Source organism: Crocodylus siamensis, chromosome 4, assembly GCF_052110815.1.
Source record: "Crocodylus siamensis isolate JL-2025a chromosome 4, ASM5211081v1, whole genome shotgun sequence".
NCBI lineage: Eukaryota > Metazoa > Chordata > Crocodylia > Crocodylidae > Crocodylus > Crocodylus siamensis.
Window position 1 is genome coordinate 200524532 of NC_143398.1, and position 21506 is coordinate 200546037.

The 21506-nt window shown below is 41.1% G+C and overlaps 1 protein-coding gene across 1 annotated transcript in view; it reads left to right on the plus strand.

Moving 5' to 3' along the window:
- Positions 1–21506, plus strand: part of PDE11A (phosphodiesterase 11A) — a 262869-nt gene that overhangs the window by 127298 nt on the left and 114065 nt on the right. The window contains exons 3-6 of the mRNA XM_090045374.1: positions 1517–1606; positions 6490–6630; positions 10230–10294; positions 19622–19757. Coding sequence (XP_089901500.1) covers positions 1517–1606; positions 6490–6630; positions 10230–10294; positions 19622–19757 — 432 coding nt within the window. The remainder of the gene's footprint in view (positions 1–1516; positions 1607–6489; positions 6631–10229; positions 10295–19621; positions 19758–21506) is intronic.

The window sequence follows — 21506 nt, forward strand, 5'->3', positions numbered from 1 at the left end:
AGTGCTTAGTGCCTTTTATTTTAACCAAGACAATTCTATTTAAACATATGCCTTTTAGTATCACCAGCGGTGAGGAAAATAGAAGTACAGTGCATTACAATTATATATATTCTGTTGCACTCAGTTGCATATTATTGTATCCTTATATTTAATTACTTACCCCTCAATCAAACAAAGAAATATTATTCATATTCATAGGGAAACATCCATGAAGTAATTCACTTGCATTCTCTTTTCAGAGCAAAACTATTGAAGTGTAGCTCCTTACAATATATGGCTAAAATATACAGTATGCAAACATATGACTTGATGTTTTATAGTCAACCATGATAACACATAGATAGATGCTTTAATAATACTTCAAAAATTCTGTCGGTTAAAGCATAACAAAATGCATGAAAAAGCTGTTTTAGTATTGCAAAAATAAATGCATATTTAATTTAGTAATTTGAAGCCAAAATGTAATAACTATTTTCTTCTTCATTCTTTGATTTTTGCAGGAAAGAAATAACTATTAACAATGTGATTACCATTAGTGATATCTTTATTACTATATTATGGCTTTGCCAGAGGCTTTTTAGGTACCTAAATCTTACAGTATAGAAAAGACAGGAGTGGCAGAAAGATTTGATTTTGCCAAATGCACTCAAATGTTACCAAATAACATTGGTTTAAAACAACATAATTCTCCATGTGATGATTGAAGTGTATTACTTTAATAATTCTGAGCCTTTATTAACTCTTACTATCATTATAAAGTATTAAATACATTGCACCTGCTCTCTATCTCTCCCTCAGACCAGAGACTGCCTGGTGTGTGACATTGGCATATCCCTTGTTCTGGGCTCAGTACTGTGAGACACTGGGCACATCTACATGAGATGCTACATTCTTCTCTTTCCTATTCATCACATTCCGACCCAGTCTGAATCTGCTGCTTTCCTTTTCCCCTATAAGTTATAAAATTTGATTTTAAATCCTGTTTCTCTGAGACCTAATCAACTACTTCTTTTTACAGCTGATTTCATGTGTTCTGTTTCAACTTGGTACCTACCGAGTCCATTATTAAGGAAACTCAGTAGGAACATCAGTCTGTACTGATCTTGTCATCTTCTGATGGCATTGCATGTTTTGGGTATTACCAAAACAGAAATAGTAGAATCCAGTAGGAACAATTCCTCTGAATTGGGGAAACTCTAGTATTTTAATACAGTCTTTTTCGTAACAGAGATTTCAGTCTTGCTGAGAACACTGCAATTTAATTTATTGGATTCATAAACCCAAATAGTTTTTGTTCTTGTTTGGTTTAAGGGAAAACTTTTTTGTGTCGTTTCTTTTCTACTCAATCACTACAAGCCAATCATTATTTTGCATTGTTTTGGTTTTGTATGGAAAAATGTAAGGGTCCTGAACATCTTTTGTGAAGTGTTGACTGTCCTCGGGTTTCATAGCAAGAATTAGGGGTTTTGTATTTCAATAGCATTTCTTAATGACTTCATATTTATCTTTGTCCTAGGTGATGCAGATGTATCTCCCATTCTGTGGAATTGCCATATCTAATGCCCAGCTATTTGCTGCTTCAAGAAAGGAATATGACAGAAGCAGAGTAAGTAGAAAGCAGCACCTTGGACAGCTATGAAACACTGTCACATCTTTTTCCCCCTCAAATTCTAGCTATGCATAAATGTTTGCAAAACAGGCTGTTTTAATGAAACAAACATGTTATATTTCAAAATAATCCAAACACTTTACTATAGAAGATACATTTTCTTCAGATATTAAGTTTAGAAAGCAATAACTAAATATGCTGTTGTTGAAAACTATTATTGCATGTTGTCAGTTTCATGTTGTTGTTTTGTTGATATGGGTGTTTACAACATGAAAGACTTACCTTTCCATGAATCCAAAACTTTTTTAAATTTCCAAAATATCAAACATCTAGCATCTAGGATTTATAATAAACTTACAAAATAAGGTTGATAAGTATCTATGAAAATGGGTATTCACAAGTACCCAAGTACTTATTAGAGTTTATCTAGAGGGATGTAAAACTCATATTTGGGGCCACCATTGAAGAGTTAATGCAAGTTATTCCATAGACTTAAAACTGTAACTTTTAAAACTCGCCATCATGTAGCTTTTCAATTTCTTAAATAAAAATTGCCATGGAAATGCTCTGAAGAGTTCACATTTATTGTATTGGTACTATGTTTTGTTTTGTTTTGTTTTTTTTTAAAATGGATTTTGCCTTTTTGTGAAGGTGGATCTTTGTTACCTTGGATCAGATCATTCTTTGGCTTTAGTGAGGCCAAGATTTTACACCATGTATTCTCCAACTACACTTGCTTTGTAGAAGTCAGAATGAATAGGTCTCATAAACTTCTAAAAATTGCCTTAACTGTGGGCTTCTTGTGATCTGGACCTTTGGATCCAAACCACTAAGCCAGAAATTTGGTGCTGGCGCCAGCACCAGGAGGGATTAAAGCTGCTGCCGCTCACTCTACTACAAGAGGTTGGTCATCTTGTCCACAAGAAGCCCTGTGGGCCAGATCCAGCCTGTGGGGTCAAATGAGTCTGACACCCTTGCTATATGTTATAACATAATTTTAAATTTGCTTACCCTTATTATTTGCCATGATTTAAAAACTTGTGTTTTATGTCCCAATTGAAACATTAGGAGTCTCTCCTTCCCCATAGTTTTAAGCTCTAGTCTATAATTTGGAGGGTCATGATGAAGGATCTGGGCTTTCCATTTCTTATAGAAAATCAGGAAAAAAAATGCAGATTATCCCTTTTTATCCAAGAAAAATGCAGATTTTTCATTTTAATGGAGAAACACATGGATTTTGCAGTTTTGCAAAGAACTCTTTACAGGCTGGCAGAGTTTCATCCTCCAAGAGGCTGGGGGGAATAGAAGGGGGGTCAGAGAGGGGGCGCCATGTGCATGTATATACACATAGCTACCAGGCAGGCTGGGGAGAAGCTCTCGCAGGTAAGTCTGGCGAGGGAGGAGTGGGGATTGAGGCCCCCATAGGGAGGGAGCTGAGCAGGCCTGGGGCTGCTGCCCAGCTGGGCAGTGTGTGAGGCTTGAGGCCTGAGGTCAGAATGCATGTCCACAGGGCCCCAGCGAGGAGAGAACAGGGCTGTGGGCAGCTTATCAGTGGGGGGTAGGAGAGGGGCAGCTGGCTCCCTGCAACTGTGTGAACTCCCAGGCGGGGCAGGGGGACCCATGTCCCACAGATCTTTGCATGGGGCAAGTGCATGCGTGGGCTGCCTGCTGCCCTCCCCCAGGCCCTCTGGAGCCCAACAGATGGGACCTGGTGCAGCAGGGCAGAGTGGGGCCAGGTTGAGAACCTCCTTGCCTCTCCAAGCCTCATGTTTCTCTGGCAAGGCATCCCCTGCCTGCCCAGCAGCAGCAGGGGCAGCAGTGCAGAGTTGTTCCCTTCGCTGCTGCAGGGCAGGCAGGGGTCACATTGCTAGGGCAGTATGGAGCTCGCAGTGGCAAGCAGGTTCCCCACCCAGCCCCACTCTGCCCTGTTGTACCAGGTCCTACTTATTGGGCTGGAGAGGCCATGGGGGAGGGCAGCAGGGTGGGGAGCATGAGCCCACAGTGGGCAGCCCACCCCTACATCCATCCCCCACCCCATGTATGGATCTGTGTGACCCCCCCAAAGTTGGGAGGGAACCAGGCTCTGTGCTCTGCTCCCCACTCAGGCTGCAGCAGGTGGGGCTCAGGCACTGCTGTGGGGAACAGGGGCCTGTGGACCTGGGTCCCTGGCCCCATCGCTCTGGCAGCTGGGGGCTTCCTCTGGCAGGCCTGGGGGAGCAGGGGGTTGTGGGGGGCAAGGGGAACCATCGGGGTTGGGGGTTTGTGAGAGGGGGGAGTGAGGGGCACCATCAGGGCCAGGGGCTTGTGGGTAGAGAGCAATCTTCCCTCTAAGGAGTAGTGGTCTGTGAGCATGCCACTTCGGAGCTGGTGGAGCCCGCAGAGCAGTTCCCCCCCCATGTTTGCCCATGCATGTAGCAGTGGGAGCCGCCCCCTCTGCATCCCCATGCCCCCCAAATGAGTTGCTCACGGCTCCATCCCATGCCCCACACTGGCTAGGCAACACCTATTAGCACCCCTTCACTTCAGCACCCAGGCCAGTTGTCCTGCTTGTCCCCACCTTGCTATGGCACGGTGTTTTCCCTCTCCCCTTCTCCCCCTAAAATGGGGTAAAGTGCCAAAGGGAATCTATGATGTGAGGAACAGACAATGATTTTGAAGAGAAGTATTTTTTTTGTCAAGACTAAAATATAACCAGCAGCCAAACATTTATCTGTTCCATTTAGCGGTCTGTTAGGGCTTCTCTTTCCCTAATAGCTTGCTGTAGAGCTCAGTATTTTTCCATTAGTAGCTAGTGAGCAGTGCTCTGTGGGCTCTGCCGGCTCCAGGGAACTGCTTTGCTCTCCAGCCCTAACACCACGTGCCTCCTCGCTCCCCAAGGCGGTGTGGGGGTGTAGAGCAGTTCCCTGGAGCCGGTGGAGCCTGTGCCAGTCCCCAGCCCCTGCCCTGTCTCAGGGAGGAGCTCCTGCCTGCCCTGCATTGAGGAGCTTACCTAAGTGTCCCATGCCGGCCCTGGTCCCTCTGCTGCACTGCATGCTCGGCTCCTCTGTAGGTGAGTGCACGACAGGAAAAAGTTCATGCACAGCAAGATTTTTAATTGTGTGCGGCTGCGCATGCGTGCACCTTAGAGGGAACACTGGTAGAGAGTTAGGTGCTTGGACCTGTGTTCTGAGAGCAAAGGGGGCAGGGGGAGCTCTGAATTTCCATGATAAAAAACACAAAATCAAATACCAAAATTTATGGGTATCTAGAATTTATTTTATTATAGTGATTGAAGCACTGGTAGGCTTCCAAATTGCTTTAAAATTGTAAATATATCAATAAAACTTGTTCGATTGATCTCTCTCTCTCTCTCTCTCTCTCTCTCTCTCTCTCTCTCTCTCTCTCTCTCTCATATAGTGATGTTCCATTTTAATTGTGCAAGAACATGGATTTTGCAGTTTTTAATCACAGAATCTGGGATTTTTAAACAGAGAAAATGAAGATTCCTTGTTATTATATGTAAAATGTTGATAGATTGATTTTTATTACCTATTTACTTTCTTCAAGGCATTCCATTCCATAGGATACCCCATTTAAATTGGGTGAAATTTGAGGGCTGTTTTTTTTGTTTTGCTTCTAGCTCAAGCTGTATGTGCTATTTAAAGTAAAGGTTGCCTAACAAAACATTCCATAGGCATTCAAGCAAGCTAGTTCTGATATCATCCCTATTGTCAAATTGACTGTTTTGTTATTTTTATATGGAAAGTAATTCAATTTGTCTTGCAAATATAGACCTCCTTAATTTGATTTGGCAAGACAGAGCAGTCTCTAAATCAGCTAACACAGAGACATGTGAATGGTTTGAACTATAACCTATGAAAATCAAGATTTTCTCCTTTTAGACCTGACTTTCTCATTAGCAGGGTTCTGACAGCTAATATTTTTTAAGTTTAGTAATATGGATACACTTTACACACATACACATTCTCTGAAATTGGTAAATGATCAATTTTAGCAAAATTGGTATAAAGGTACTTGGATCTGAAAGATCTTAAAATAATTAATCTTTTAAGCCTCATAATGAAGAAAATAGCCACAAACCTGATGGGGTAGAATATCTTCTGAGGGTATAAATTAGCACACTGTATCCTCAAGGGAGCTGTTCCAATTTATGCAAGCTGAGCATCTAGCCTGATGGGATTTTTATCTTTCAGGGAACCTTCAGATATCCCCTTAGCCTCAGGGTATATGTGGAATTGTTTTATTTGTCTGATGTTTTATACCTGTTTTTGATCTGAAAAAAAGTGTTCACATTGTATTTTATCAACATTAAATGTTAGTTGAATTTAGGGTCAGTTAGATAAAATTGTTTACATACTTTTTCTCTCTAACTCTGAAAATGTAATATATATTTTAAAATAAATGAAAAAGCCAGAGAGCCAGGATTACTGTTTTAAGGTTGTCATCATCAGATATTAGAAAGCAAACTTCAGTCAAATGAAACTAAACCAGACTTTAGCATCTGTGCACTTTTTATTAAAAGAGTTTTCCATACTGCCTTGAAGGACCATGAAGTATGAACATTCTAGTGAAACCTTAAGATGATCTCACTTGGAGCCCATCCAATATCCACTGAAATAAAAGGAAAAATTCCCATTGGCGTATTTGAAGTCGGATTGTACCATTGAGGCAAAATGAGTAGTTCTTACTCATTCCTTCCATAGGGAAAACTTCCATTAAGTCAGCTGACACAGAAGTCGGTGGGAATTTTGTTTAAATGAAGACTTAGGCATGACTCTTGATTTACTTTATTGTAATTGAAATCAGCAAGATTGCATATCTTTACAAATAAATAGATAAATATTTCTATAACAAAATATATATACATACATCTTATGCAGGCTTTGCTGGAGGTGGTTAATGATCTCTTTGAGGAACAGACAGACTTAGAGAAAATTGTCAAGAAAATCATGCACCGGGCCCAGACTCTGTTGAAGTGTGAACGCTGCTCAGTGTTACTTCTGGAGGACATTGAATCACCAGTAAGTGGTCCTTCAAATTTTATTAAAGGTCTAATACATGAGTCATGTAATGTCTTTTTCTATTGACCTGAAACTGTTGCATATAACATGTAACTACTTTGCAGAGAATTATTTTTAATATAGAGGGTGCATCCAGGCAAGTGTGGACATGCATCATGTGGCACCATCTACCCACTTGTGGCTCTACACACCGCACATGCAGTCATTTCCCATACTGATAATTTGCAGTGCAGAGTGGCTTTTTTGTTCCCAGGGTCAAAAAAACCCACGCCTAAAATAAGTGGGGTGACGCACATGGCGGCAGCACCACCCAAAACTGGAGTTGGCCAATAAGAGCCACGCTTCAGCTGCCATGCAAGCTCCTCTCTGCAGGAGTGCCAGGGCTGCAGCTTCTGGAGGCCCCCAAGACCCCAGTTTAAGCGCCCCGCCCACAGCACAGTGCTGCACACCAGAGTGCATGTGGCATAGATGTTCCCTAAGGACAAGTAGCAGCAGCATACATTGTGTTGCTGCTGTTTGTCCCTGGAGAAACACAAGTTTCCACTTGTGGGGACATGCCCATAGTTCCTACTTGAAGTAATATGCACTTTATTTTTTTATTGATATTTCTTTCAAAGTGTCTTCTGGTCACCTGATGGCACAAACTGGACTCACACGTTCCTGATGGAATTGATGATACAAAAAGTGATCCACCTTAAGTTGTATGGTCCTCTTGCCTGTGTGAATGGAACAGGGTTTATAGAGCATCTAGGGGATCATGTAACTTTGAAGGAAAGTGCTACTTTTCAGTGCCTAGTAAAAAAAAGGAAAAAAGAATTTATATGTATTCTTTTTCCCCACATGGCACTCATATTTTAGAAGGACACTCTTGTTTTTTAGTATCATCTTCCTGAAACTTGCTGCTAAAATTGTCATGTAACATCTTACCTGCTGGTAGGTTCTTAAAAACAGCTTCATTATATAGAATCAGTTCCAAAGACCCATAACCCAGTTCCTTTATATTCAGTTTTTAGAATCTAGTTTTTCCTTTATGCAGTGTCAGCAAACAGACACTGAATAAAAACATAGGTATTTTTACAGGGGTTTTTTTCTTCTGCATCTTTTATTTTGTTCAAATATAAGTTCACAGATATATGTCTGAATCTTTATGTTTTTTTATTCAAATATATATAACATTTTGGTTCAGTGTGACAATTACTATTAAACACAAATCTGGTTCCTCCAAAATAACAGCAAATAAATTTGCCAAGGATTTCCAAGCAGACCATTCTGTTCTCTGAATATATACATATGCCTGATTCTCTTTTGAGGAGAAATGAGGAGTTATTGTGGTGTAAGTGAAAGGAAAAGTAGAACCAGCACCTTTTTAATGCTTAATTAACCAACGTGCAGCTAATTGACGGCAAGTGAAATCTGCTGTTAGGGCTAAATCTGTAATATGCTGAGCTTTCTCAACTGTCTTTGTTGCTTATTTCCTTGCAGAATGTGGCTCTTCCTGAACATACTATTGATGGAGGTGTATGTAGGATCTAGAATTTGTATTTTTATACTCACACTGTTAATAAGTTTTGTTTTTTTTTAATATTATAGGGAACCATTTAGGAGACTAAAGTAACAAAAGAACTACTCTTAGTTTCCACATGTGGAAATATTGTGAAAAGACCAGACTTCTTGTTATTTTGACCAATTAATTGGTCTCTCAGGCAATAGAAAATCCGGTGAAAAATAAAAGACATATGAATACAAATATCTAGTCTTAGCTTTTATGATAGAAGGTAGCTCTGGCATTGCACAGGGAAAGCAATTTTCACTATTATTGGGACACTCCTGTATTTTTTTCAGTTGTATGTCGAGCTTAAGTTTATCCATGCAAAAAACCTCTGATCCGTAACAGAGGAAGAAAATATGTTTCTTGACCCAAGAAAGCACTTGAAGGGAAAAGCTTCCGTCCCCTATGCAATGGGAATTCTCTACTGGCTGTCTCAGATTGGAATTTGACCATGTTGTTCTGCTGGAGTGTTGCAAAGCAACCAAGAGAATCTGGCTTTGCTCTGTGGCGCTTCAGTATTGTCATAGGGTAAAATTTGTCTGAGTGATCCCTTATGCTCAATGGCACCCCTCTCTCACCTCTAAAATCTGCCTGAGTACCTGGGCTTAGCAGAGGCTTTTGCATGGAGAAAAAGTTTCTCTCAGCCAAGACTCAATAATTAATTTCCAGGTTTTCTGCCCCAGATTTGTACCAGGGTCATGCTTCTGCATCCCTGATCTGTAGAGATAGTCCATCCTTGTTCTCATTTGCCTTCCTCTTTTCTGTCCACAAGGTTCCCAGTGGAGTTTATCTGTGGTTCAAATACCAAGAAAGGATGATGTAATGGGGGATATTCTGTCCTTCTGACTAGAGAATAATTGCTCTGCAACAAAGCCATGTTAATAATATAGAAGTCCTTATCAAGAATTTGGTTTCTTGCACTATTTCAAACCTGTACATAGGGCTAGAGGGGACCTCAGAAGGTCATTTAGTCCAACCCTGTGCTCAGGGAAGCATCATCCCTGTCTAAACCAGTCCAGACAAATGTGTTTGTCTGGCCTGGTCCTGAAAACTTCCAGGATAGAAATTTCACACCCTCTCCAGGTAACCTGTTCCAATACTTAACCTCCCTCATAGTTAGAAATTCTTCCTAATATTCAATCTACGTTTCCTTTGTTGCAACTTAAGATTGTTACTTCTTGTCCTGTTCTCTCTGGTCAAGGTGTAGTTCATCATCATCCTCTTGACTAACCACTGTTCCTGTATTTGAAGAGTTATCAAATCTCTTCCTTCAACACACACATTTTTCCCAGTTCTTCCAACATTCCCCTGTAAATTATCTTTTCTAGACTGTCTGATCACTTTGATTGTGCTCTTTTTAATTTATCTATGTCTTCCCTGAAGTGTAGTGCCCAAAACTGGACACATGACTCCAGGTGAGGTCTCACCAGTGCTGACTTGAGTGAAAGAATCATTTCCCTTGACTAGCACACTGCATTCTTGTAAATGAAACCCAGTATGCTACTGGGATGTTTGCAAGAGAAATATACTGTTCACTCACGCAGTCTGTGGTCCACAATAACTCCAGATGCTTTCCTGCAGTACTGAAACCCAGCCAGCCATTCCTGAATATACATTTGATTGTTCTGGACTAAATGGTGAACAAATCCTTTGAATGAACATTTGGATGAATCATGGAAACGAATCCTTCTTTAAGGATGTTCACCTTTTTATTTAATTAAGGGAACTGACTGTCTTTATGTATATTAGCTCTTTGAAGTGTTGAGCCTACTCAAGCAAATAGTCTCTGGACTGTGCCCTACTTCCAGAAAGAGTAGGATGGTAAAAAAACATGTGGTAAGAGAAAAATATAGCTTGTAAGAGGAATATTAAGAAAATATCAATTATTATAGTTGCTTTTCTGTTATTTACAATGTATAGTTTGGAATATGTGACTAGTTCATGTGTGTATTTTACATTGAACATTTAGTCTAAGGTGACTGTAAAAGTATTGTTAAAATATAAGATGATATATTCCAGTAGAATAAATTAATATATGTTTTTATAACAGGTGGTGAAATTTACAAAATCATTTGAGCTGATGTCTCCAAAATGCAGTGCTGATACTGAGAACAGGTTAGAACTTGTGTCTTCTGTGGTAGTGGATTAACGTTTTTGTAGCTGTTTGGTCTGTTAAAGCTAAGTAGACTTTTATATAATATTGGACATTACTTAATATGAAAAGAGCCTGACCCTGCACTTTTTACTCAGGCAGAACTCCCATTTCTTTCAAAGGGAGTATTGCTTGAATAAAATTCAACATTCACTTACTACCTTTATGTAAATGTAAACTGCAGAGGAAGCAGGAAGGATCTGATGACCTATTATTGCTCATAAAGAATACTACACTATTTACAATTATACACGTGTTGCTTTGTTTGTTAAGTATAAAAATAAAAAAGTAACTTTTTATGTATTCGTAGTATTTTTTCAGATTTGTGTTAATTCATGGGGCATAAAATATTTCTTTGCAGTACTGTCAAAGATTTGACTGTCAGACTGTCCAATGGGTTTTGATTCTCTATCTGTTTTCAAAGGGGGACCGATCTCTGGAAATGGGGATTAGTCAAATGTTAAATTAGTATGCTTGAATGCTAAGTGAGAGTTCATCCAAACTTACACAAGTTTTTTAAACATAACTACATTTCTAAAATTATCAAAACAGATAATTGCCTGTAAATCTATTATTGATAAAATAATAGATTGGAAACAGGAGTGCAAACAGATGTTTCTTGTTATTGGTCTGCTTTCCTAGGAACCAAGTCCTGTAGTGGTCCTTGTGAGTGGTATTTAGTCACCTAAAGGTACCCAGATACTAAATTAATGAAAATACAGGGGTGGTGCTGAATGATTTTTCTTTGATGTTATAGCTCAGCTTGAAAACTAAACCTTTCCTATAAATTACAAGGGAAAGAATAAATAAGCAGTTTATTCTGATTTTGAAATTAAAATGATGCATATAAAATGCAAATGTTAAACCTAAATTTCAGTAATCTGTCAGACAGGCAGAGAATTTTGTAATTTACCAGCTTTAACTGTGACCTTTTAAACTAGGCTTTAAAGTATGCAGTAAACAAAAATCTACATTTCTTAAAGCTGTACCTCATCACTTTCAAAAATGTAAGGGGAGCTACCATAGCTAATTACTATGGTGATCAAATGCATTATAGGTTATACAATTTAAATCTTTGCATCTGTAGATCGCAAAGTACTTTGCAAAGGTAGGTAGCAGAGGGAGAGCATAAGGAGCAGAGACTTGTACAAGTAAGACAAAAATAGGCAGAAGCAAAGCCAGGAAAAGAATCCAGGTCTCCCAAATTCCACTTTTGTGCCCTGTCTCCCAACCAAGAGAAGTGGGACAGGTGAGGTAAGGAGTAGAAGGGAAATGACCGATAAGAATCTAGGTAAAGTTGAGGTTATTAAAGCATAAACTTTTGACCTCTTAGTGCATATTGGAATTGTAATTCATTACTTTTGATCAGGAAACTCATTATACCAGTTTGTTTGGGTTTTTTCCTGAGAGAATTAACTGGGGGAGAGACCTCATTTGTCAAGGCATATAGTACTGGGAAATGTGGGACAAGGTTTCTGTTTGTGGTAGTGCCACAAAAATCACAGTTCAGACAGGCACATTTGTGTATGAAGTTACTCCTGTGCTCATAGAAGGAAGGTGTTCCACCCATGTGGCATTTTGTTTCATATCCCAAGGAATTTTCCCCAGGGGGCAAAAGGAAGATCAAGGGATAATTTTTTGGGGAATATTTTGTGTTTTTATTGGTACATATAAAACAGATAAGATTTTACTTCAAAGATTTGATGTAAATTCCTGGAATTTCTTTTGAAAAAATTATCAAACCAGAAAAATTGTCATGTGGCCTAGCCAAGATGGGTTTCATTTTAATCTTATTAGATATGTGAATACTTCCATGCCTGAACCGTATCAGATTTTTCTATAGACATAATGGTATATGCCCATGTATCTCTGGTCCTTTATCTTTGGTATGAAGAACAATGTTGCTTTTCTTTCATCTCACCTGCTTGGACAGCCCAGTTGGGTATACAAAGGTCACTTATAGACTAGCACTCAGTCTCTCACATTTTGATCTGCACAATAATCCCAGCACATGCATTAGTCTGGCTATTTGAACTACAATAAGAAAATAAAGGTTAGCCAGGATACAAAACAATGCCTGAAGCATTTGACATTTGAAAATTATTTCCAATGACTTTTGTCCTTTTCAGACTAGATTCCACAGACTGTATTCATGAAAAACTCCTGCTGAATTAGAATCACTGGATATTTCAGCTGAATAAAAGCTGCAAGATCAGGTCCTTCATTATGACCCCAGTGAGGATCAGTACCATTTCTTTGAAGCTGTAGTAGGAAGCTGAGCAGAATGTAGGCTGAGGACAGGTCTAGTAGAAACTCTAACTGAAAAACAAAGCAAAGGGTGTGAGGAGGAAGAAGGAGTAAACTCTTGGGATAATTCAGCTTTCCAAATTCTGATAAATTTGCTTGCTAAGTTTTAAGAGAAATTGACATTGTTTCTTTGCCCTCTTTTGCCTAAATAATCATAACGATAGATTCATACTCATTTTGAAAAACTATAACTTGTGTTTTAAGAATGAAGTATCAGACCTTTCTTAATATATTCCCCTTTCACAAAAATATCATACCAGTATTTTCTTTCATTTGTGATTCTCTAATTATATCTGAAAAGTCCTGAGGACTGAATTCTCATCTTTGATATGTAATATTTGGTGCAACTGGGGTGAGAGGACAGTGACTTCTGATATGTCTGATCTAGCTTGGGTATAAAAAGCAGAGAAAATGCAGTAGCATAGTCTAGTTGCTTGTGTAAATAATCAGGATCTCAGACAAGCTTGAATGGTATGTACTGGAGTCTGAGGCAGCCATTTTGTTTCATTGATATCAAAACTAGCTAGATTAAAGCACCTTGTGCATTCCCTTACATGCTGCAGTCACACTTTTAAGTGCAGTATAAATGTTTTAAGGCATCCTTGTGGTCCTTTGATCCTAAGCGCTGAAATGGCTTGTGGTATGATTTTGCACAGGCTAAAGGTTGCTATGAGTTATGTTGGCTGTAACAGTCCTATAATGCACCATGAGTTTGCAACAGTAGCTTGTTCTCAGTCTTGTTTCTGGCAGTTCCCATGTCTGTCCCTCCATAGTAAGAGTGGGTAAGAGTAGGATAAAATTAACAACCAATCCAGTTTTGTTGTCAAGATTTCAGGGTGGATTGGAGGTCATACTTTTCTAGGGTACCTACCTAGTGATTGTGCTGAGGGTTGAATCATAGAAAGCTAGGTTTGGAAGGGACCTCATGAAGTCACCTAGTCCAGCCCCTGTTCAAAGCAGGACCATCCCCAACTAGATCATATCATAGAAGTAGGGTTGGAAGGGACCTTGTAGATCTTCAAGTCCGACCCCTGCCTGGGGAGGAGAAAAACTGGGCTCAAATAACTCCAGCCAGGTAAGCATCAAGCCTCTTCTTAAAGACCCCCAGGGTAGGAGCCAGGCTTTGTCTAGCCAGGTTTTGAAAACATCCAAGGATGGAGCTTCCACCACCTCTCTGGAAACCTGTTCCAGTGTTTTACTATCCTCCTAGTGAGAAAATTATTCCTAATATCCAAGCTAAACTTCCCTTGCTACAATTTGAGACCATTGCTACTTGTTCTGTCATCTGCCACCACTGAGAACAGTTTAGCTCCATCCTCTTTTGAACCCCCCTCCTCTTTCAGGTAGTTGAAGGCTGCTATTAAATCCCCTTTCAGTCTCCTCTTCTCTAGACTAAATAAGCCCAGTTCCCTCAGCCTCTCCTCATAAGTCATGTCCCCTGGCTCCCTCACCATTTTTGTTGCCCTCTGCTGGATTCTTTCCAATTTGTCCGCATTTTTTCTGTAGTGGGGGGGTCTCAAAACTGAAAATAGTACTCCACATGTGGCCTCACCAGTGCAGAAGAGAGGAGAATAATCACTTCCATTGCCCTACTGGCAACACAGCTACCAGTGCAGCCCAATATGCCATTAGCCATCTTGGCAACAAGGGCACAATGCTGGCTTATATTCAGTTTATTGTCCACTGTAACCCCCAGGTCCTTATCTGCAGAGTTGCTGCCCAGCCTGTACTGGTGCATGGGATTGTTCCATCCTAAGTGAAGGACTTTGCACTTGCCCTTGTTGAACCTCATGAGATTCCTTTTGGCCCAATCCTCCAATTTGACTAGGTCACTCTGAATCCTAGCCCTACCCTCCAGTTTATCTACTGCTCCCCCCATGAATTCAAATTAATTTCAGAACTGAATACTAAAAAGTGTCTTCTTTCTTAAATCTGAGTACATCTCTCCAGAGGGTAGTTGTAAAATATTGGTTCATGATATAGATTATATCCTGTAACATACTTCTAAAACTTCATCCTGAATGATGTCTAGTTTTTTTAACTTGAATTTATTTGCCACTTCAAATGCTTGACACTCATAATCTTGTACAGATTTAATCAGTTTCTTATGTAATAATAATAATAATATCATCCAGATTCTAATCTTCACTATATGTCTTGCATCTCTACCAGTTGTGTGGTTATTCTTTTTCTTGGATTTTTTTTTTTTTTTTTTTTTTTAAATACAACCAAGGGCTCTGCATCGGTAATTACAATCTTGCCCTTCGGAGGTTTTTTCTTTCAAACTGTTATGCCCCCAGAAATAAATCTTAAATTGTTAAATTGAATGTTTCACTTATCTCCAACATGTTAAATTTGAGTTAGGTTTCTGTCAAACCAGATACTTCATAATTTATTTGTTATATTCACTCAAAAATGCTGACACAAAAGGAAGTAATCAAACTTGCCCTTTCTTCCCCACTGTGCCCCCCCATTCCTTTGGGGGGGGGGGGGACAGATCATTGCTATTTATGCTTTTACTGATTTTTTTTAAAGAATGTTAGGATTTCTTTGAAATGGACAACTTCCTTGGATTAGTCTGTAGAAACTAGTACAGCCAAATGAAATCAATCTTTCTGCACTGACTGAAGCATTCAGGTATTCTAATACTTTGCATTCTTCTTTTTCATTCATTCATTCATCTGCACCGCCGTGAAGCTGCTAATCACCGTGAAAGCTAGAATATACTTATTTATTTATGGTAAAAAATGTTTCTTAATGTTTTTTTAATTAATCCATTGTTGTTTCAAAACTAGGACTTACATGCTCATACAAATAACTGTACATTGCTGAGTATACATTGCCACTACTCCCAGGCTAGGGACAGAAATTACACATAAACCGGTTTAAGTGATCAGAAACTTGTTTAAACTCATAACAGAAAAGATGTTCAGTGCACATAAACCAGCTTGAGAACAGCTGAAATTGATCTGAGATAAACCTCGTTGAATGTAGTATTAGACTTAACTGATTTGGCTCAAACCAGTTTATGTAATGTCTGTTCCAGACCCCTTGCTGGTTTAAATTAAACTAGACTCCCCCAACATGCTCACTGGCCTGGGCTGAGCGGGGCTGTCTGCTCCACAGCAGGGCTGGCCCCTCCCCTTTGCTCCCTGGCTGCAGCCCCAGCAGTCTCTGCAGGCGTCTGGCTGGCTTCTGCTCCCCACCTGCCCTCCCCACTCTCTGCTGAGGTGGCATTCCCCCGTCCCTCACAGACATCTCAGCATTAGCTAGGATACTGTGAGGGAGCGGGGGCTAGGGGCAGCCGTGAACCCCCTAGCACCCCCTACCGTCATGTTGGTGACGTAGCACCCTCAGAATCTTGCCCGCCACGACTTATATATATTGTGGAGGCTGCCTGTTCCCTAATGGACGGTATTGGTGTCCTGTCCCTAGTCCAGAATGGGGTTTTGATATGCGTCCCGCCTTAAGGGCTATGCGTGCCTCCAAACCTCCCCCTCAGCACACCCCAAGCCTCGCAGCTGTTCTGGGGGACGTTTTTATGGTCCCTCGCCCCTCGGGTGCCCTTGTTCTCTCTCTCGGGCCCCGGGGCTCCTCGCCCACCTGGCGCCTCCTTGGGTCGGGCCCCAATCTCTAGCCCGTTCCCCGCGCCCTGGGCCTGTCACGCTGGCGCCCAGCTACTCGCTGGCGCCTCCTGGGTCCGACTGGCTAGCGCCGCTTGATACCGGCGCCCCTGGGCTGGGTTCTAGCCGGCGCCTGGCTAAATCGCCAGCTCCGCCTTGGGTCTGGAGCGCTCTCGCCGCCCTAGTCTCGGCACCCTTGGGTCTGGAGCGCTCTCGCCGCCCTAGTCTCGGCACCCTTGGGTCTGGAGCGCTCTCGCCGCCCTAGTCTCGGCACCCTTGGGTCTGGAGCCTTGCCCTCTCAAGGGCCGGGGTCCAGCGCCTCGCGTTCTGTCCCTGCCCCGCTCTGGGGCCTTGCCCTCTCGAGGGCTGACACCGCACGCCTCGCGCCCTGTCTCGGCCCCGCTCTGGGGCCTTGCCCTCTCGAGGGCTGACACCGCACGCCTCGCGCCCTGTCTCGGCCCCGCTCTGGGGCCTTGCCCTCTCCCTAGGGCTGACACTGCGCGCCTCACGCTAGGGGCACAGGCGCACACTGCCGTGCCTGTCCCCTTGACCCTTCGCTGGGTCCGTTTGCCGACTGGGCAAACACCACCCTTATGGGCCAGGGTCTATAACCCCGCACACCGTGCCTCCCTGGCGCAATATGGTGCTCTGCAGCACCGACAATAGTGCCCCTGGCACTGTGCCCCAACTGGGCACTGGGAACCCCCAAGCTGTTGGGGAGCTCCCCTTGAGGCCTCCTCGCTCCCCTACAGCCTCACCCGGTCCTCCGGTGTAAACTATAACGTAAACTCAAGCCCTCTGGCTACAACATAAACAAAGGCTCCACACGCCTAACAATAACTCCAAGCCCCGCCAGGGCTCTCAATCCTACCTTCCATCAGGGCAATCTTGTTCCCTGCATCATCGCAGCTGGTTAGCGTGGTAAAGCAGCAACCACTAGCCCAGGCCACTCAGCTCAGCCGCAGAGCTCCTGCTCCTGCAGCAGCCAGAAGGGAACTGTGTTTCCAGCTCCGGCCTCAGCTGGTTATAAAGGCCTGGCCCTGCCCTCTTCCGGCCATGTGACCCACCTGGTTGCTCCGGCAACCAGGCACCTGAACTGCCTGGGTGATTGACAGCTCTGCCAATCACCCTCACACTCACGGGGCACCTATGTGACTCTGTGACAGATACCACATGCTTGCTACCTTCCAGCTGTGGCACAGGGGACAAGGGCAGAATCTACAGATAGCTGGTAAGGTCCCTCTGTTGTTTTCTTAATGGTCTGATAAACACTGCTGGGCTGTTGGAAGGGAAGGGAGGGCTGTTTTAGCAACCCCCTTCCCCCCCAGCTTCTAGCCTTAGGCACTGCAGGCATATGCCTACATTTCTGGGATGTCTGTCTGGTTACAAAACTGATTTAGCCTAGCCAGGTTAGATTAACCTGCAAAGATTGAATCAATTTAGGCTCAGGTTTTTTGAATGTCTGTCCCTAGCCCTAGTGAGTCAGTGGGAATTTTACTATTGACTGATGATAAATAGGATAATGACCTTATTATGGCTTATGCAGTCATTGGGACGTTTGTATATACAAAGTTGCTAACTTGAAACCATAATGCTAAATTCTTATGTTCTCTTCTTGCCAGTTTTGCAGGCATATTAGCAATGGCAGAGATTCAACCACAGAAAAGAGTATCATTTCCCTAATTCACTCTTACTGGTCAAACACTTTAATTTATTGAAAGGACTACTTTATGTTTTCTTACCTCGCAACAGAGTCCAAGGCTGCAGGCTAAAATTAAGAAGTGTGGCCTTCCACATGATTCAATATTTTGCAGTTTTTGCCAATGCAAACTGCAAAAAATGTCTGTTGAATTATTGAAAAGTTTGAACTAAAAATGCTGAAAAATAAGGTACTGTAACCAGTTTCCTTTTATTTTTAAACCAAGAAATCTGCAAATGGTACATTTTTTAGTTACTCAGTAACATTTTCATTTACAATTTTCTGGTTTTAGGAGTCACGGTCCCACACAAAAAATAGAAAAGAATCCCACTCTAGGTTCAGGTATATTTAGAATTCTTTATTGAGCATCATTTTTATTTAATCATAATGATCTAATACCGTCCGCTTAGGAATGACATTGAAAGAATAGGAAAACAGGAGTTCTTGTAAGTGTAAAACTTAGAGAAATGCAGTTATTGTAAAGATGTAGCATGCAAACAACAATAATTCTGATACCATAAATAAGATGTTATGAAAATAATCTATTCTGTCTTTATACATCAGTTATATTGGTACTGATGCCATGCAATAATCATACAGGGTAGAGTAAAGTTTATCTGGGTGTCTGTTTATGCATATTAATCTTGATATGTTTTGATTTGTTTAAAGCTTAAACTTAACTGTAAATGTAATTGTTGTAGAAAGTTGAGGTTTTGGTTTTTTGTGGGGGTAATTGCAATACTGTTGTAAATTATTGATATACACTTTCAACTTGAACTCTATCATAAATGGGGTTTATCTGAGGATTTTATTCTTTAATCAAAATCTTTATAGGTTTTTTTTTTAAACAGTGGGGTAGGTGAGAAATATATCATTACATTATAAACTGACAATTTACTTTGGAAAACTATCTATTTAAAATGAGGAATCTTTTTTGACACCTGCTGGAAGCTATTAGTAGTTTCCTGCAGAAATGGTGTTAAACAAATTTCTCCTTTCTCTGAGTTTTGATGATTTTTTAAAATACTAACTGGAGTGGAATTAACCCAATAATGTTGCATCCTTTCAAAAAATCTTGAGTAATATTTTTCTTTTTGTTGATAGATTAACTTGTGGTATACATATTAATGGGGAAAATTAGTTGGCTAACTTGTCTTGCAAAAAAACCTGAGATTTATATTCTTGCTATGTATTCTTCTAAGTCCTTATTTTTACAAAAAAACCCCTTGCATTTGATCCCTTTCCAGGGGGTTTTGTGAATTAATCATTTCTGATCATTTAGTTACCTGATCCTGCACTTGCCTATCTCTCATGAGTACCACTTACGTGAATAGTCCAGCTGAAGTGAAATCCTGGCCCTAGTGAAGTTAATGGAAGTTTTACCAGTGATTTTCAAAACTGTCATCCAGCAAAAATATTCACGTGAATAAGCTTTTCTGGTATTAATAAAAGGTTTCCAGGACATGCCTCATACATGTTTACAGTATAATCAAAACTAGTACTTTTGGTATTGCTGTTTATCTTTTGGCTGATGGACTTTATCAGCTATTATTGATTTATAAATAATTTTGATGTTAACTTGACTATGCCTGTGAGATGCATGGTAGACTTCAAGCAACATTGATTGTATTCTTTTCTCCCTTCCTATGCCTTTATGATAGTTTCAAAGACAGTATGGAGAAATCATCATCTTATTCTGACTGGCTAATAAATAATAGCATTGCTGAGCTAGTAGCTTCTACGGGTCTTCCAGTGAACATCAGTGATGCATATCAGGATCCTCGCTTTGATGCTGAAGTAAGAGATTTTTTTTAAAATTTAAATACACTGTCATATCTATGCAGTTAAGAATAATAAATCAGTTTTATCATCAAGTCCAAATGAATATAAAGCACAAGAACATTTGAATTACAGTTTTTCTTTTCAACTTGTTTAATTTGGCCTGTCAACAGCAGTAAGGCTTTAAGTACGTGGGCATTTACTGTATTTACTCACATATGATGTACACCTTTTACCCAAAAAGCAGCCATCCAAAATTGGAGTATGCATCTTAAACGGGGAAGCAGATTTTTCTTTTCTGTGACAGAAGCAAACATAGAGACACTGCTGTAAAATGGCTACCAGGCTTCTCCCTCTGGCAGCTTCAGGGAGGGAGAGAGCAGAGTTCACCCTTCAGGGTGAGAGCTACAGTGTTAACCGCTTCTGCAGCCACAACTGCTGCAGTCAGAATACCCTGTGTTCAGCATTCAGCCATGACTGGACAAATGTCATTCTGCCTTCCCAAAACAAGGTGCATGGTTTTTTTGGGAGCATCTAGTATGTGAAAAATATGGTGCTTCATGTATTATCTCCATTTTTCCTATCTGTATATGATACTTTCCTTTTATAAAGTGCTTTGAGATCTCTGAAAGCTAATGATTAGCATCGAAAATTCTACTATTGATAGCTTTTAATGTTCCCCAGTAGCAGAATCATAATAGACAGCTATTATATTATGTCTATTATGTAGACATCATAGCTGGGACTGTAAAGTAACTGGGACTGTACACACTGAATGTAAACAGGATCTTCATTAATATTATCAATAATTATAAATTCTTATCAATACAGCATCAGGCAGTGGTGTACTGGAGCACTGTGCATGCTGCCTGTGGTTGTGTGCATGCTAGTCAAATATGCTGAGAGAGCTCACTGGCAAGTGTTGCAGCCACCCGACTTCCTGTTTGGGAGGCAGTGTTCACAGGACTGACTCAGTATGTCTTAGGAAGGCTCTGCCTGCCACTGTACTGGATTGATATAGACCTAGCCTTAGGCACTTAGGTTCAAAACTGTAATCTTAAAAAAATCACTACTCAACTGCCACCTGTGCATAAAGTCCACAGATATTTACCTCCCCAACATTAAAATTCCTCAGCAATAACATAATCAGCAGTGGGCTAGCAGGACACAGGCCCTGACTTAGAAAGAGTGCTCTCAAGTCCCCTCCACTCTCTTCCTTCCCTCTACTTAGAATTTTTTAAAATCTTGTGGGCACTCTCACATCCCTCTAATGGTCCCCTTCGCCTGCAACTCTATTGCCACCTCCCCCACCATTAATCTTGACCCTTTTCTCCACTCAAAACTTTCCATAATGCCCCAGGTACTCTGTCACTCGCTCACACCCCCACTGCCAAATTTTGCTTTGTAAAATGTCACTAAAGTAGGTTTTGGCATCAGAAAGAGTGAGAGAGAAGAGTTGCCCTTGGACTAGAGCAGGGAGGTTTGGGGCTCTGTAAAGGGGGAGAGAAGAGAGATGCACTGGTATCTGCAGCAGGCAGAGGGGACCATTAGAGGGGTGTGAAAGTGTCCAACAGGGATGGGAAAGGCTGGTCCAGAGCACAAATCAGCAGCAGGAGAGGACCATTCAGAAGGCACGTGATTGCTCACCAGGTTTGCCCAGGGCACAGATTACTAGTTACCCTCAGTTGCTGACGGTTTCTCAGTTACTAGTTCTTCAGTTGCTCTTAAGTTCTGTTTCCAGGTGTGCCCAGAGTGGCTCAGTCTTGA